The sequence below is a fragment of the Crotalus tigris genome, unplaced genomic scaffold, assembly GCF_016545835.1.
Source record: "Crotalus tigris isolate CLP2741 ecotype Arizona unplaced genomic scaffold, ASM1654583v1 scf7180000021388.1094111898:158753, whole genome shotgun sequence".
Lineage (NCBI taxonomy): Eukaryota > Metazoa > Chordata > Lepidosauria > Squamata > Viperidae > Crotalus > Crotalus tigris.
In genome coordinates, this window is record NW_024098486.1 from 84,697 (window position 1) to 101,845 (window position 17,149).

The 17,149-nt window shown below is 44.0% G+C and overlaps 1 protein-coding gene across 2 annotated transcripts in view; it reads right to left on the reverse strand.

Moving 5' to 3' along the window:
• The window catches only part of LOC120296636, a 134,052-nt gene that overhangs the window by 69,019 nt on the left and 47,884 nt on the right, over positions 1-17,149 (reverse strand). The window contains exon 4 of one of the 2 annotated variants that reach the window (XM_039318484.1): positions 13,603-13,712. In XM_039318484.1, the coding sequence (XP_039174418.1) occupies positions 13,603-13,712 (110 nt within the window). Of the gene's footprint in view, positions 1-13,446; positions 13,713-17,149 lie in introns of those variants that run through there. The other variant, XM_039318483.1, reaches the window with a different exon arrangement.

Below are 17,149 nucleotides of genomic sequence, written 5' to 3' on the forward strand. Positions count from 1 at the left end.
TTGGTGCAGCTGCCATGATTTTAACCTTTTTTTAGATATTGGTCCACATCCATGAAGCTCCAGCTTGGGTGGCCAAGGTGCAGTCAAGATCATCTTGGTTTAAATCAGGGATGTCCAATCTTGGCAACTTTAAGACCATGGCTGGCTGGGGAATTCTGGGAGTTGAAGTCCACAGGTCTTAAAGTTGTCAAGGTTGGACACCCATGGCTTAAATAATCAAGACTGCTAAACAGTAGGGCACACAGTGGTGCACACAAGCTAGAGTAAACACACCTCTATGGTAAAACACACCTCTACAGTAGGGCACACAAGCTAGAGTAAACAAAGTGGCCTTTGTCTTTTAAAAGCAGATGATGAACTGCTGAATCTTGTCCTGATGGGTTTGTTCTCCTATGTTGTGCCATGCGTTTGTGAAGTGGGTTTTCCCCAATGTACAGATCTGCACATGGCTCACTGCATTGTACTGCATATACCATGTTGCTCAATTTGTATCTGGGTGTTTTATACTTGGGGTGGACAAGCTTCTGCCTTAAGTGTATTCTTGGGTTTGAAGTGTGCACGAATGTTGTGTTGGCTGAAGATAACAAGGAAGCCCAATTGCCTTGTGAAAACAACATCTTTGGGACAACTATGACCTGGATGACTGAGAATCTCCATAGACATCTGGGAAGTGACTGTTAAAACCTTTCATTGATAAGTATGGGGTGTCCATAGGGTGTGGTCCCAGGTGGTGCTTTCAGTTGTACCACTTGACATTTTGGTCAGATGCTACGGATAACCTCAGATAAGATCCTTCTTAGGAATATTCTCAGAAGGACAGATGTGGACAAAGAAGATCAGTGGGTAGACCATCCCAGTTTGGTGAGAAAGGAAGACATTCTTTATAGAATTCTCGAAGAGAGAGAGAAAATAGAGCAATCTGTGGTTCCACAGTGTTTCAGAGTTTCCTGGAAGTCTGCTCAAACCAAATCAATCTTTATTCGGTCACAGACCAGTAGATAAAACATAAAAGTCACAATTAATCAAGATAAAAAGGACAAGGACAATTGTTCTAAAATATCTGAAAAGGATTAAGTTAATGCTATGGCGTACTGTACAAACTATAGAAGAGTACTTAGCTGTGATCAAGGGAATAAAATCAGATTGATCTGATAATAACCATGCTGAGATAAAAGAAATCTGGACAGCCAGGATATTTAGTAAAAAGTAGAAATCATAATTACATAGAACTAGAATTACTAGAATTACACAGAATTGTAGGGCTGGAAGGGACCTTGGAGGTAGTCTAATCCAACTTCCTGACCTTATTTCTGGTGAATACTACATAGAGAGGGCAATAGGGAACATGTTCCATCAATTCAATTTTTCCTTCATTGCGTGGTCAGAATCTCTGTTTGAAGGGAATTGGGGGGGTGTAATCTTCCTTTACTAATGGCTTTTAGGAGGACATTGAATCTGGATAAGGATGAATTTTGGAATCCTTATGCAACTGAGGATATCTAGTTGGTTGGAGAAGATGGGCTTGAGAGTCTCAAGAACAGGGGTGGGCAATTATGGCAACCAGCATGGCTGACTCAGTAATTCTGGGAATTGAAGTCCACAGGTCATAAAATTGCCAAAGTTGCTCAGCCCTGCTCAAGAAAGTGTTTTTGGGTAGATATGGAAAGTCTGCTTGCAGCTCTAAATCAATGGCCCACTTCTTTGAGCTCAGCTAGTGCACTTTCTTAGCCAACCAATATAAGATCTAATGTAGGAACTGGGTTTGTCTAGTCAAGTGAAAAGAAGGACCAGGGGGCAACATGATAGCAGTGTTCCAATATTTGAGGGGCTGCCACAAAGAAGAGAAGCTCAACCTATTCCCCAAAACACCAGAAGGCAAGTCAAGAAACAATGGATGGAAAATAATTAAGGAGAAATGTCCCAAAAATGCTTTTTCAAGAGGCAACTGGATTTTCAAGGAATCAAGGATAAAAGCAACCTAGAACTAAGGAGAAATTTCCTAACAGTGAGAACTATCAACCAGTGAAACCTCTTGCCTTCAGAAGTTGTGAGACAGTTACTTGTCTGGAATGGTAGAGGTCTCCTGCCTGAGCAGGGGGTTGGACTAGAAGACCTCCAAGATCCCTTCAATTCTGTTATTCCGTTATTCTGGCTGGCCATGAAAACCATAAAGCTGCAATTTCACTTATATTGGGAGGCTTGCCCCTGGAAATCCATTTTCAGGTCAGCAAGGGCAAGAAAAAAATTCGAATGAGCTTTAGAAGTAGGTTCTTGTGATCAGACCTGACAATGATGCGCAGACTTATTCTTAGCTTTAGTCAGTTAGCAAAATCTATAGGGAAACAAGACTAGAAAGAATTCCTTGGATCTCTACTGCACTTTTTAGCATAGAGTTGGCATTTGGTTATTTATTCTTTCTATCCAGGAATCAACCTCCCTTGCTAGCTACGCCAAACACAAGATGTAACTCTGCAGGTTTTATCTCCGAGACATCATCTTACGTCCTTCAAAGATGGCTGCTGGACCATAGAAAGACGCTTTGACTCCTCAGTGTATTTATATGTTAGGGTGCAGGTATATACATAGGTTGTATATAGCATGTTTATATGTGTGTTATGTATGTGTACACTTTTGAGAGCAGACCACAGGATTTCATTTTTAATGTGTGCCAGTGTGCCCACAGTAAAAAAATGACAATAAATGTTATCTTATCAGACTTTCAAAATACTTCGTCATCTTAACCACCTCCATCCCATCACCACTGCAAAATGTGGCAACTGTCTAATAATTTGCCCATCTTTCTTCCTGCTGTTTGGCTAGATAGATATGAGCAGAAGAAAAGCCAACATTTTGCCCTTAAGCAAAAACAGAAGATAGCCATAAATACAGAAATGTGTAGTGGGAGGCTGGAATGTGTCTTACATAAAATAGAGATGATCAAAACCAGATATCTGGTTTGGTGCAATTTAAGGATAGGTTTAGAGGGATGTAAATCACAAGGTGCAGAAATCTACACCAACTATTTCAATGGGGTAGTGTTCTAGTCTAGCAGTTTACCTTTTTTTCATTCATTAAAAAAAAGCACTTGTCAACACATATCTGTTGCCTCTCCTGGCATATGGAGCCTCTTTTGATACAATTTGTAAAAGAAATGGTCCAAGAACCGTATTATGATTCTGCTGCAACTGTTCTTCAACCCACTTCAGCTCCAAACTGAATGCATTTGTCCTCCCTAAGAATATCTTTGATCTACATTTCTGTTTTAAAGGAAGAAAGAAAAACAGCGTCACAGCTGATACACAATTTCCAGCAATTTGCTTTCTTCTGATAGATTGTGTTATATGTGATTTTTTTGGGGGGGGGGGAAAGAAAGACTGTGAACCATTGATGTGAGCAGTCATATTGCAGTGAAATGCAATGGAAATGTAACTTATTTATATCACTGGACCAGAGGGCTATTAAACTAGAGAGAGGTTTTTGACAGATTTTATACAGGTAGTAGTCTTCAATTTACGACCACAATTTCCATTGCTAAGCAAGGTGGCTGTTAAGTGAACCACGCCCAATTTTAGGACCTTTTGCCCCTGTTAAGTGAATCACCACAGTTATTAAGTGAATCATGTGGTTGTTAAGCAAATTCAGCTTCCCCCGTTGACTTCGCTTGTCAGAAACCGGCTGGGAAAGTCACAAATGGGATTCTGCAATCATCACAAATATGAACCAGTTGCCAAGCATCCAAAATTTGATCATGTTACCCTGGGGATGATGCAACCATCATATGTCATTTTTTTTCAATGCTCTTGCAACTCCAAATAGTTGTAAGTAAAAAGATGTTGAGAGTTTGGAAAACGTTCAGAGAAGAGCAACTAAGATGATCAAAGGCCTGGAGACCAAAATGCATGAAGAACGGCTGCAGGACTTGGGTTTGGCTAGTCTAAAGAAAAGAAGAAATAGGGGAGACATGATTGCAGTGTTCCAGTATCTGAGGAGCTGCCACAAGGCAGAGGGGGCCAGGTTGTTCATCAGAGGGCAGGAGAAGAAATAATGGTTGGAAGCTAATCAAAGAGAGAAACAACCTGGAATTAAGGATAAACTTCCTGACAGTGAGGACAATAAACCAAGGGAACAGCTTGCCTCCAGGAATCGTGGGCGCTCCATCACTGGAGGTTTTTAAGAAGAGACTGGACATTCACCTGTCTGATATGGTATAGGTTCTCCTCGTTGAGCAGGGGGCTGGACTAGAAGACCTCCAATGTCCCTTCCAGCTCTACTCTACTCTACTCTACTCTGCTCTACTCTACTCTATCCTATTCTATTCTGGACTACCTATATTACAACACTGCACTCTGTGGCTCCATTCCCCTTCATGGCTGTCTGAGAAACTCTGGAAGCTGAAGTCCACGCATCTTCAAAGGGCTGAGTTTGAAAACCACTGGGCTAAAGTGCCTTTGTCAATTATCTGCCTAATTACCAAGCAATTATCGCACTGAACCCCTAGTTCAAGATGTATCTGCAGCAGCCTGCTTGGGATTCAGTTCACTTGCCTTTTTCCACCTTCGTGCCAGGCAAAGCCTTCAGCTCTCCTTTTTTTTTCTTTTTTTTCCACATTAATGTCAGTGGGATTAAATACATCTGTGGCATGCCAAAAGCCTCTCCTAAGGGACAGCTCCAAAGCTTTAGGCTGGACAACACAGGAGTAGAGTCCACAAAACACTCCCTGAGACCAGCTGCAGGCTAAAAATGGATGCTCGGTCACTATGAAGGAGCAGTCTGATGTCAACATGATCTGTGCGAGCAAAACAGCTGCCCCTTGTGCAAGGGTCAAACTAGGCAGAATGGTGCACAGGTAATTTTTGGGTTTTAGCCCTCTGGTGTTATGATTAAACTGGGACCTTAAAAGAAGCCCATTATCTGATGGTTTGTCTAAATTGACTCCACTGGTTTTAATGGAGTCTCTGTCTGTCTATCATCTATCTATATCTATCATCTATCTACTATATATCTATCTATCATCTATCATCTATCTATATCTATCATCTATCATCTATTTATATCTATCTAGCATCCATCTATCTAGCATCTATCTAGGATCTATCTATCTATTTATCTAGCATCTATCTATCTATCTATCTATCTATCTATTTATCTATCTATCTTTTATCTATCTATCTATCTATCTATCTTTTATCTATCTATCTATCTATCTTTTATCTAGCATCTATCTATCTAGCATCTATCTATCTATTTATCTATCTTTTATCTATCTATCTATCTTTTATCTATCTATCTATCATCTATATCTATTTATCTATCTATCTTTTATCTATCTATTTATCTATCTTCTATCTATCTATCTTTTATCTATCTATCTATCTATCTATCTATCTATCATCTATATCTATCTATCATCTATCTATCTATTTATCTATCTTTTATGTATCTATCTATCTATCTGTCTATCTATTTATCTATCTTTTATCTAGCATTTATCTATCTTTTTATCTATCTATCTATCTATCTTCTATCTACCTATCTATCTATCTATCTATCTATCTATCTATCTATGCGGCTGGCTGGGGAACTCTGGGAGTTCACCCATCTTCAAGCTGCCATCTGAGAAACCTTAGTCTAGTAGCTTCGTGGTCCCCACGCAGAGGAGAGAATTACAGGGCCACATTAAAAACAGCAAGCAAGAAACAGAAACTAAGATGGGGAGAGATTTGCCCTCTAAACTTGAAATGCTCAGTCAGCACCCCCAAGAGGAGTGAAAAATAAATGGACTCTAAAGTTGGGGCAGAATGCTCTTCCATCCTTGACCTTCCGCTTCTCTAAAACTGGGAAATAAAGGGGGTAAAAGATCCTGCTATTGCATCCCTGGAGAAAAGCGCCATCTGCAAGCTTTCCTGTATGGAAGTTTGCTTCATCAGCTCTTCCCCCAGAAAGGCAGAGGACTAATGGCCTGACTCCCAGGGGGGGATCTTTCCCCCTTCAGCCGTCAGAAATAGGCTTAGAGAGATCTGGGCACCCTTAGTGAATGTTAAATAACTTTGCTCTGCAGCAGACCTGCCTTCTTTTGATTGCTATTAGCACAGAGGGCTTTTTAGAAAGCTGGCCTTTTGCAGCTCCAGAATTTGTAGTGTGCATGTCGAATGCACAGAGAAAAAGACAAGGTGAATTTTGGCTGTCCTGCAGCAATGCGCGTATTCCTGGCTCTTTGTGCAATCTTTAGGATTTGGGAAGGGGGGCATGAGAGGTGGAAGGAAGTGATTCCGATGAAACAAATAACAAATTGCACACAAGGCAGGCAGGGAAAGAGATCAATGTCAGGCTGGAGATGAGGTGTCCCATGGGGCCACCTTGCTTGTCCCAGACCTCTTTAATGAAACTGCCCTCCAAAAGTAAAAAGATTTTTTTAAAAAAACTGTCCTCGTTTCCTCTTCCTCCACCTTTGGCCCTTCTTCAAAAGAGGAAAGGGAATTTGCTTTCAGAATTTCTTTGACAGAAGTAAAGTAAAGCTCTCACTTGGAATTCCTGTACTTAGTCACGTGATTACAAGGTACACGCGTGCATCTTTTCTCCAGCCATCTGATCTGGGAATATAATAAATTATCCCTGTTTCAGAAGTATCTATGGGCTGGAAAAGGTAAGATGCATGCAATTAAGTGACCACAAGTATGTAATTTATCCAACAAATGAGCGGATCAGGGAAATGTTGTAGACCTAGTATATGTGGACTTCAGTAAGGCAGGGGTCCCCAATCCCTGGGCTGTGGCCCGTTTGGAAGCAGGATGTGCAAGCAGCAGGCAAGTGAGGAGGATACACAACTTCACTTGAGTGAGCCGGGGGCTCACACACTTGCACACTCACCTGCTGCACACATGGAACCATCCTCTCTTTCCCTCCTACCCTTGCCACTGGCCAGCAAAGCCAGAAAAGTCGAGGACCCTGCATTAAGGCATTTGAGCACAATCTACTTTTGACAAGATAGAACAGTGATGGCAAACCTATGGTACGAGTGCCAGAGGCGGCACTCAGAGCCCTCTCTGTGGGCACGTGCGCCGTCACCCCAGTCCTAGGCCTTCAGCTGGGTTTTATAAAACCTTTTCGCTTTAGGCCTCCACCACTGTGCAAAAATAAAAAAAAGGTTCAATCAATCAGTCAATTTCAACTTCTTGCGGGGGAAAAAAAAGATCTTGCAAAGTTGGAACTGATTGATTGAACTTTTTAGTCCCACCCAGTCTGCTGTTACCACCACAGCCACGCCCACCCAATGGGCCACACCCACCCAATGGGCCACACCCACCCGGCACTCGAGGATGCATAAGTGGGTTTTGGGTTGTAGTTTGGGCACTCGCTCTCTAAAAGGTTCACCATCACTGAGATAGAACAATGTGGGATAGACAGCAGCAGCATCTCCATCAGATGGATTTACAATTGACTGACCAGCTGCACTCCACGTGCAGCCCTCAATGGAACTACAGCTACATGGAGGGAAGCATAAAGTGGAGTGCCCCAAAGTTCTGATTTGGACCCAGTACTCTTCAACATCTTTGTAAGCGATCTAAATGAGGGTGGAGAAGGAGAACTCATCGAACTTTCAGATGACGCTAAGCTGGGGGGAATCACTAATACTACAGATCACAGATTCAAGATTCAGAAGAACCTTGACAGATTTGAGCACTGGGGCCTGTCAAAAAGAGGTGATTCAGTGGTGAGAAAAGTACAGTTTTGTACTTGGGCAGGAAAAATTAGATGCACAGGTATAGAACAGGGGATACCTGGCTCCACAGGAGCAACTGTCAGAGGGATCTGGGTCTCCTACTGGAAAACCACTTAGGTATGAGCCGGCAGAGTGGCACAGCTGCCAACCTAGAAGTCAGGAGAAATTTTCTGACAGTAAGAACTGTTTACCAACGGAAGAGCTTGCCTCTTAGAGTTTTGGATGCTCCAACACTGGAGGTTTTCAAGAACAGACTGGGCAAACATTTGACCAGGATGATATAAGTTCTCCTGCTTTGATCAGAACCGGAAGACCTCTAAAGTCTCTCCCTGCCCTAGGATTATGTGTCCTGTGTCCAAACTGAAGCCCAGCCTATGCTTTTCTTTGCACGTGTGACATATAGGCAGGCACAGCTCCCATCCCAGCCTTGTGGAGAACATCTTGACATTTTTGACCCTACTCTGCAGACACTCTGGACATCCAGCAGGGTTGGAGAGGGAGAGAGAGAGGGGGGAGGGGGAGAGGAAGAGGAGGGGAAAGTAGGGAAGGAGAGGGGAGAGGGGAGAGGGAAAAAGAGAGGGAGAGGAAGAAGAGGGGGAGGGTGTGGAGGGGGAAATGGAGCAGGAGAGGGAGAGGTAGGGGAGAGGAAGTGGAGGAGGAAGTGGAGAAAAAGAGGAGAGAGGGAGAGGGAGCAGGAGAGGAACAGGGAGAGGGGGAAAGGGAGCGGGGAGAAGGAGAAGGGATAGGGAGAGGAAGAAGAGGGGGAGAGGGTGTCAAGGGGGAAATGGAGCAGGAGAGGGAGAGGTAGGAGGAGAGGAAGTGGAGGAGGAAGTGGAGAAGTGGAGAAGAAGAGGAGAGAGGGAGAGGGAGAGAAGGGAGAGGGAGAGGAAAGAAGGAAAAGGGGAGAGGGAAAAGAACTGAAATAAATTCTCAAGTTCCTGTGGAAGGAGAAAGAAAAACCGAAGCTTCCTTTTCAAAGGAAGAAGAAATGACCAACTCAGATGTTGGCAACTGGCAGCAACTGGCCTCATCTCTCTGACGAATGTAAGCCTCCTGCAGCAAAAGGAGATTTACTTAGAACAAAATACACACTGCCAGTTAGCGGCTCCCTTTATAGCACAACATTAAAACAGTGCAATGCAGTTCTCATCAGCCCAAGACACGCACGCACGGGTGTATATTTAGGAGCGTTTGTCGGAGACAAAGTGCCACTTTAAATACTTTCAAGCAGGGGCACGTTTGGGAAGCGTCTTCTGATGGGAACTGAAGCTTCTTCTTTCCACTCTGCTAGCCATGCAGGAAGACAAAGGCCTGCCCTGCAGGGGAGGAAACCTTTCCAGCTTTATTTTGGTTTCGTTCCCAACAAGGCAGGTATGAGTTCACCCACCTCAATTTGAAGTCCTAATTATCCGTTTCTCCTCCCTTTTCCATTTATAGGACTTGTTTCCTTTTGTTCTTGCATGTCTTTTCTTAAAAAAACAGGTCAAACGGGGGATGTTTTAAACAACCCAAACTCTGTGGATGATACACCGTCATCAGATCCCGAACGCCCAATAAAGCTCAGGACTTGATTATCCTGCTAAAATCTAGCAGCCCCAGTCTTGGCTAAACAGATCCGAGTTCAGATCTGGCTTACGCTGCAGCGAGTCCTCCACTCGCCACCACAGCTGAGCCCTTGCTAAGCAAGACAGGTGTTAAATGAGTTTTGCCCCGTTTTATGACCTTTCTTGCCAAGGTTGTTCAGTGAATCTCTGCAGTTGTTAAGCGAATTGGACTTTGCTTGTCAGAAGGTCCTAAAAGGGGATCACACGGCCCTGCAGCCGTCGTAAGTACATGCCAGTGGCCAAGCATCTGAATTTTGGTCCTGTGACCATGGGGATGCTGCAACGGTCATAACTGTGAAAAACGTAGCCCAGACCAGGAAACCAAATTTATGAATACAAAAAACTACTTTTATTATAAGGTCAGAGTAACACAATCTTGTATGCCCTCCCTCCTACACCAGCCTTTCTCCTAAAGAGAACTAGAGAAGATCAAATCTGAGACCAGCTGCCAACTTAGCAGCCCTTAAATTTTGATAGGGCAAGTTCTTTATGCACCCCACTAAAATTTTGCTCTTCGTTCCCACTCCTGAACACCCCAGGACACTGCAACCGTCATGAATGTCACTCAGTTGCTGAGTGTCCAAATTCTGATCACGTGACCATGGGGATGTTGCAATGGACAAACAAACTCTTATAAGTTGAGGACTTTCTGTACGGGGGAGTTGAGAAAATCATTGGTGAGCAGTTAGTGGCAAACCACTGTTTTTTGTCTTTTAAACCTGTTAAAACTTTTTTCCTGGTTTTAATCCCCTCTGAACGGGGCCTGAGCAGTTGAAAGGGAAGGCTAGAAATCTTTATATAAATCCTTTATCAACCATATCCCAAACCACAAAGGATTGCTCAGCCTTGGACTGTTTTCACGGGGGAAAAACCCAATCAAGTTAATTGTGGTTTTCTTTTTTGTTTTCATTCTGCAAAATCTCAAAAAGAAAAGAAAAACACCCGCTCCATTTCATCCATCCCAACGTGGTTGGAAAGACCGAAAGAGTAATGATCCTCAAGAGAAGATGCGAGAGCTGCAGAAGTGTGTTTCATCTGACCACAAGGCCAATAAGCCACAGAGTAAATTGGTTAATTTATAGTAGGTTTGGCTGTACGTGACTGGAGAGGAAAAGGTTTTGATTTATTAAATCTGGCTAATCAGAGACAGACTGCACTGCTATAGTTTCCCCCAAAATGGTAACATTATCTTATAGTATAATGAAGTTGACAGCGTCCCCAGATAATGGCTTATAGACCGTACATCAGTGGAGGCGAACCTACGGCACGGGTGCCAGAGGCAGCACTCAGAGCCCTCTCTGTGGGCACGCGTGCCGTCGCCCCAGTCCTAGGCCTTCAGCTGGGTTTTATAAAATCTTTTTGCTTTAGGCCTCCGCTACAGTGCACAAAAAAAAAGGTTCAATCAATCAGTCAATTTCAACTTCTTGCAGGAAAATAAAAGATCTTGCAAAGTTGAAATTGATTGATTGAACTTTTTAGTCCCACCCTGTCTGCTGTTACCACCACAGCCACGCCCACCCAATGGGCCACACCCACCCAATGGGCCACACCTAGCCAATGTGCGACACCCACCTGGCACCCGACGATGCATAAGTGGGTTTTGGGTTGCAGTTTGGGCACTCGGTCTCTAAAAGGTTCACCATCACTGTCCCACATGAAGATAAGCTGTTTAGCATCATTTCTTCTCTGGGTGAGCAAAAATGCTATTTTTCTTGTTTAGATTTTTGCTCTTCCCTGCATGTAGACCTGTTTCCCTAGCTGGGAATCTCTCATGTCAGCTGGAAGGCAGCAGGTAAAGGAACACCATAAAGGCCAATCAGGTTGAATGAGAATGATGAGCACCTTACAGGTAATCCTTGACTTGCAACCCCAATGGAGCCTGGAATTTTCCGTCTTTAAGTTGCGACGATCATAAGTCGAGATACCACATGATCAGATTTGATTTGACGACCATTTTTATGATGGTCATAAAGCAGGTCATCATGATTGTAAAGATCTCTGGAGCAAAGAAAATAGCCCGGGAGGAGAGAGGAAGCTGGTCTAGATAAAACAAAAATATAGACATGGTCCAACCTGGCCAAACCCACACACAATGAATCTTAGTTTCAGGCCTATAAGGTTGACCAGATCAAGAAACCAAGGCCATATAAATCTGAAACTATTTCTGTTGGAACAAATATAGCAACAGAATTCTCCACGTCTTAATGTGCATCCTTCTCCCTCACTTTATCTTTGTGTGAACTAGGAAAAGCATGTCTGAGACATTTATTCCCATTACTTTCTTGCCCTGGGCTCCATGCTCTTTTATCTGACCGTTGCCTTGGTAATAGGTTTTCCTCCTGTGCTTCAAGGCCATTGTGTGTTGCTCTGCTCCCCTCACACACACACACAAGAATTCTACATGTGTTTATTCACACACAAACACACACACACACACCCAAAACCGGTCCTCGGAAAGCAACCCCATTGTGCAAGTTCGGATTCTGAGTTTAGCACGGCAAGAGTCACTGGGTAAACTGAGCCCAACGGGCACACACAAGGTCCAGGAAAACAATCCACAAGTCCAAAGGGCCAGGATACACGGCACAAACACACAAGGCACCGAACTGGACACGTTGTTCCAGCAACGCTCAAGTTCTTGGGCGGGATTAAGTAGGTGGACCTTCATGAGGGGTGAGGTTGCCTCCTCGCAAGTAGTTAGCCGACCGACATTGTGCCTGTCTCCTCTGTGCCCTACATGTGCTTGGATCAGGAGGAAGTGTGAAGTCCACCACCTCCTCTTGGTCACTAACAGGCAGAAGCTGCTCCCAGCCCTCGCCTGGAGCCTCCTGGCCAACTCGCTGCAGCTGCGGCTCGCCTGGCTCAGCCTGTCGTGTGTCCGATTGACCCAGCTGAGGCTGCACCGTCAGGCTAGCACTCTCCAACCCCCGATCCGGGCCATTGTTCGGGCCCTGCACTTTCCTCTGCCGACTTGACTAAGCCCTCTACATCTAGCTCAGTGGTTCTCAACCTTTTTAATGCCGCGACCCCCCAACCAGTCGTAAGTCGAGGACTAAACCGGTCGTAAGTCGAGGACTAAACCGGTCGTAAGTCGAGGACTACCCAACCGGTCGTAAGTCAAGGACTTTCCCTGCCCGGAGCGCCTCGCATGCGTGGTGCCGCCCCCTGTGCCGGCTGAGGCATAGCTGGCAAGTGGCAGAGACGGAGCAGGCCGACCACCGGCTGGGCCACCAGCTGGCCCAGCCCAAGGGAGATAAGGCACCCGCTGGAAAAGGGGAAAAAAATGGCGGACAGCCTTGTTTGGCGACCCCCATGAAATGGTCGATCGACCCCAAATGGGGTCACGACCCATAGGTTGAGAACCACTGATCTAGCTTGTCGTTAGCATACACGTGTCTGTCTGCGCGCGTGTGTGTGTGTGCGTATATCTGCTATAAATAAATTTTTATTTTATTATTTCATTATATTTTTTTTATTTTTAGCTCTTTCGTTGTTTTAATTTTGGACTGCCAATTTTTATACACCTTGATCAGATCTTTCGTTTGGACCTTGTCTGAACGCTCTTGGCAAATGGTCTTGTTTTTCCTAACGTGGGTCTCTGACCGCAGGAGAGCTATCCCAAGGGTCTGTCCTGAGCCATGGTGGTGCAGTGGTCAGAATGCAGTACTGCAAACTAATTCTGCTGACTGCCGACTGCCAGCAATTCAGCAGTTTGATTCTCACCCGCTCAAGATCAACTCAGCCTTCCATCCTTCCGAGGTTGGTAAAATGAGGACCCGGATTGTTGGAGTTTGCTGACTCTGTAAACCGCTTAGAGAGGGCTGTGGAGCCCCGTGAAGCGGTATAAAAGTCTAAGTGCTATTGCTATTGCTACACTGTTGTGGCCATTCCAAATTCACTGAGAGGGAAGCAATTATGCTGCAAATTGGAAGCCCTTTTGGAAAGCATAAATGGCACCAGCACATTGCTCAGGTTATTTCAGCAGCATCTCTGCAAAGACCAATAAAATATGGGGAATCCAAGGGGCAGCCAACTATAAAAATTGCCCCCAAGTTTTTTTTTTTCCCCTCTATGGAAGGAAAGGTGATTTTAAGTCCCTGGTCAATCTCCAGCCCAAATGGCTTTTTTTTTTTTTTTTTTTTGCTTTGCCGTGACATATCTTAATCTAATGGCTAAAACTGTAATACAAAAGCTGACGAACCTCCAATAGAGATAGATCTTACACAGCTCTTATGTCGGAGCAGAGGCAGTTAGAAAAACAAAGGAAGGATGACTTACTTTGCTGAGTAGCCGTTGCTCTGCTCCGGGCTGTAAAGGTCTCCATCTACTTCGGCCGTTCTTAGTGTCTCGACGCATCTCCAGTGTTTGCGACCCCAGGTCACGTTCAGCTGCCAGGAGGAGATTCAACAAAGTCATTGTCACAACCAGTTTTGAAAATGTCCCCTCGGTGGCCGGGAAGAAACAGACCAAGCTAGTGTTTGGGAGTTGAGGTTATTGCTAAAACAAGGCTGAATTCACAACAATGTACTACACGCCAATCTCAGGTTCATAAAGCACAAGTGCTGTGTTTGTAGGAAATATGTTCTACCCAATTAAACCATGGCATAATTTATTTATAAATTAAATTTGTTTGCCGCCCATCACGCCTCGGGGTGACTCTGGGCAGCTTACAATATTAATCGGACAGCTTAGTCGACAGAACTCACCCAAAGCAGGGCTGGGCTCTTACTATTTGGAATTATAAACCTCTCAATCCCTTTCTAGCCTAATCCACCCTGATACACAATCTTAGCCTTCATCCCTCCTTACCGTCATAAAATAATAATTCAGAAAGCTGCTGATGCTCAGATTGAACTCACGTAACGCCCTCCAATGAAACTCAAATATTTAATTTTAATTTCAATTAAATGTCTCCTGGATGGAAACTTTGGCTGAAATCTCTCAGGTTCTGAAGGAGAATACAGGTAGTCCCTTAGCTTACAATGGTGTGTTTAGTGACTGTTCAGTTACAATGGCACTGAAAAAAAGTAACTTATGACCGTTTTTCATAGTCACGACTTTTGATTATAGGATTGAAATTCAGACGCTTGGCAACTGGTTCGTATTTATGATCTTTACTGTGTGCCAGGATCATGTAATCCCCTTTTGAACGATGGGGGACATGATAACAGTGTTCCAGTACTCAGGGGCTGCCCCAGAGAAGAGGGGGTCAAGCTATTCTCCAAAGCGCCTGAAGGCAGGACAAGAAGCAAGGGATGGAAACTAATCAAGGAGAGAAGCAACCTAGAACTAAGGAGAAACTTCCTGACAGTGAAAAGAATTAACCAGTGGAACAACCTGCCTCCAGAAGCGGTGAATGCTCCAATACTGGACGGTTTTAAGAAGAAATTGGACAGCCGTTTGTCTGAAATGGTATAGGGTTTCCTGCCTGAGCAGGGGGTTGGACTAGACGACCTCCAAGGTCCCTTCCAACTTTATTATTATTATTATTATTATTATTATTATTATTATTATTATTATTATTATTGTTGTTGTTGTTGTTGTTGTTGTTGTTGTTGTTGTTGTTGTTATTTGACAAGCAAAGTCAATGGGGAAGCCAGATTGACTTAACAACCACGTTACTAACTTATCATTCTGCAGTGATTCACTTAACAACCGTGGCAAGGAAAGTCATAAAACAGGGCAAAACTCACAACAAATGTCTCACTTAACAACAGAAAAATTGAGCTTAATTTTGGCCGTAAGTCGAGGACTATTTGTAGTGGAGCCCACCAGGAAGGATAATAGAGGCAAGAAAGCTATTATGTTCATCGGCAGATTCCAGAGCCCATCATCCCCTAGAGCCCAACAGGACTGACTCTGCTCATCCATCTGGAGGAAAAGCAGCTGGCTCCAGACTGCAGGAGTTCCGTTCTCAGGCTCACATGGATCACCTAAGACAGGAGTCCTGGTTTTATTTACTAATTTAATGTATAAGTCAAATGGCAGTTAATGGGCAGCAAATTCAGTGGAACACATAAAACGGATTAAAACGTTCAGCTGGAGAGAACTGACGGCCTTGTTATCTCAAGCAGAAATCAGCTGGATGGAAGAGAAATGGATTCCCACCCAGGCTTTGCTTCCTTTTGTGCCCCAAAACCAGAAAATGACAAACGAACTAGCACGACTATTATTATTAGACTCAGTTGCACAGTCAGCCAGATGTTTAGAATGGATCAGGCATTTGTGTCCACCTATTGAATCCTTCCCAAGGATCTGGGATAGGCAGATGATGTTGTTTAATAGCATTAAAGGTATTGTCAAAATTATCACAATTGTCTTATTATTACTTAACCAATCTTGTTTATATCTATCTCTCCATCCATCCATTCTTCTATATCTGTCTCTCTATATCCATCATCTCATCTCCATCATCTCCATTTCTATCCATCTCTCCATCTCTCCATCTACTCATATCTCCATCTATTCATCTCTCTCTCTCTCTCTCCCCCCCTCTCTCTCTCTCTCTTACACACACACATACACAGAGAGAGAGAGAGAAAGGGAGGGAGGGAGGGAGAGAGAGAGAGAGAGTCAGTCAGTCCAGTTTTCTAAGCCAGCACTACACCAAGTTGGTTTTCTACTAACTGGAGTCTACGTTCTGATCATCCTTGAGAAACTGTCCCCATTTTGTCATACTTTAAATTTCCATTCCAGAACAAGACGGCTCCAGCAAGGATGAATAATTGAGTAAGAAGGTATTTAAAAAAAAAAAATGGAAAAAGATATTCTGCATGGCTACTGTTATGGGGAACAGATTCTCTGAAGAATGTCCTACTGAGATTTTATAAATCGTTTTAGACAACCAGGGCTCTGGCTCAGTGCAAATTCACCACAAATTGGGGCAGCAAACTTTCTCCCCGGCAGTCAAAGCAGGACTGCACGCACAAAAGAAAAGTACAGGTCGTCCTCCAGTTACAACCACAATAGAGCCCAAAGTTTACGTTGCTAAGTGAAACATCCATTAAGTGAGATTTGTCCCATTTTACAACCATTATGCCACAGTTTGTTAAGTGAATCACTGCAGTTGTGATGTTAGTAACACAATTGTTAACTGAATCCGGCTTCCCCCGTTGCCTTTGCTTGTCAGAGGGTCTCAAAAGTGGATCACACGATTCCCTGGGACACACTGTGACCGTCATAAATATGAATCATTTGAACTTTAATCACATGATTGTGGGAATGCTGCTAAGGTTGTAAGTATGAAAAACGGCCATCAGTCACTTTTTTCAGTGCCCTTGTAACTCTGAACGATTACTAAATGAACTGTTGTAAATCGAGGACTACCTGTACCAGGTGAATTAGAATAGAACCACACAAAAATTAACCCCCAAATCCCCTGAACAACCTAAGCCCGTGATGGCGAACCTACGGCACGGGTGCCAGAGGCGGCACTCAGAGCCCTCTCTGTGGGCACGCACGCTGTCACCCCAGTCCTAGGCCTTCAGCTGGGTTTTATAAAAACCTTTTCGCTTTAGGCCTCCGCCGCCGTGTGCAAAAAAAAAAAAGGTTCAATCAATCAATCAATTTCAACTTCTCGTGGGAAAAAAAAAGATCTTGCAAAGTTGGAATTGATTGATTGAACTTTTTAGTCCCACCGTTATCACCATAGCCACGCCCACCCAATGGGCCACACCCACCCAATGGGCCACGCCCACCTGGCACCTGACGATACGTAAGTGGGTTTTGGGTTGCCGTTTGGGCGCTCGGTCTCTAAAAGGTTCGCCATCACTGCCCTAAGTGGACCAAGTTCACCCAATGAAGATTTGGCTCTTTCATTAGCCAC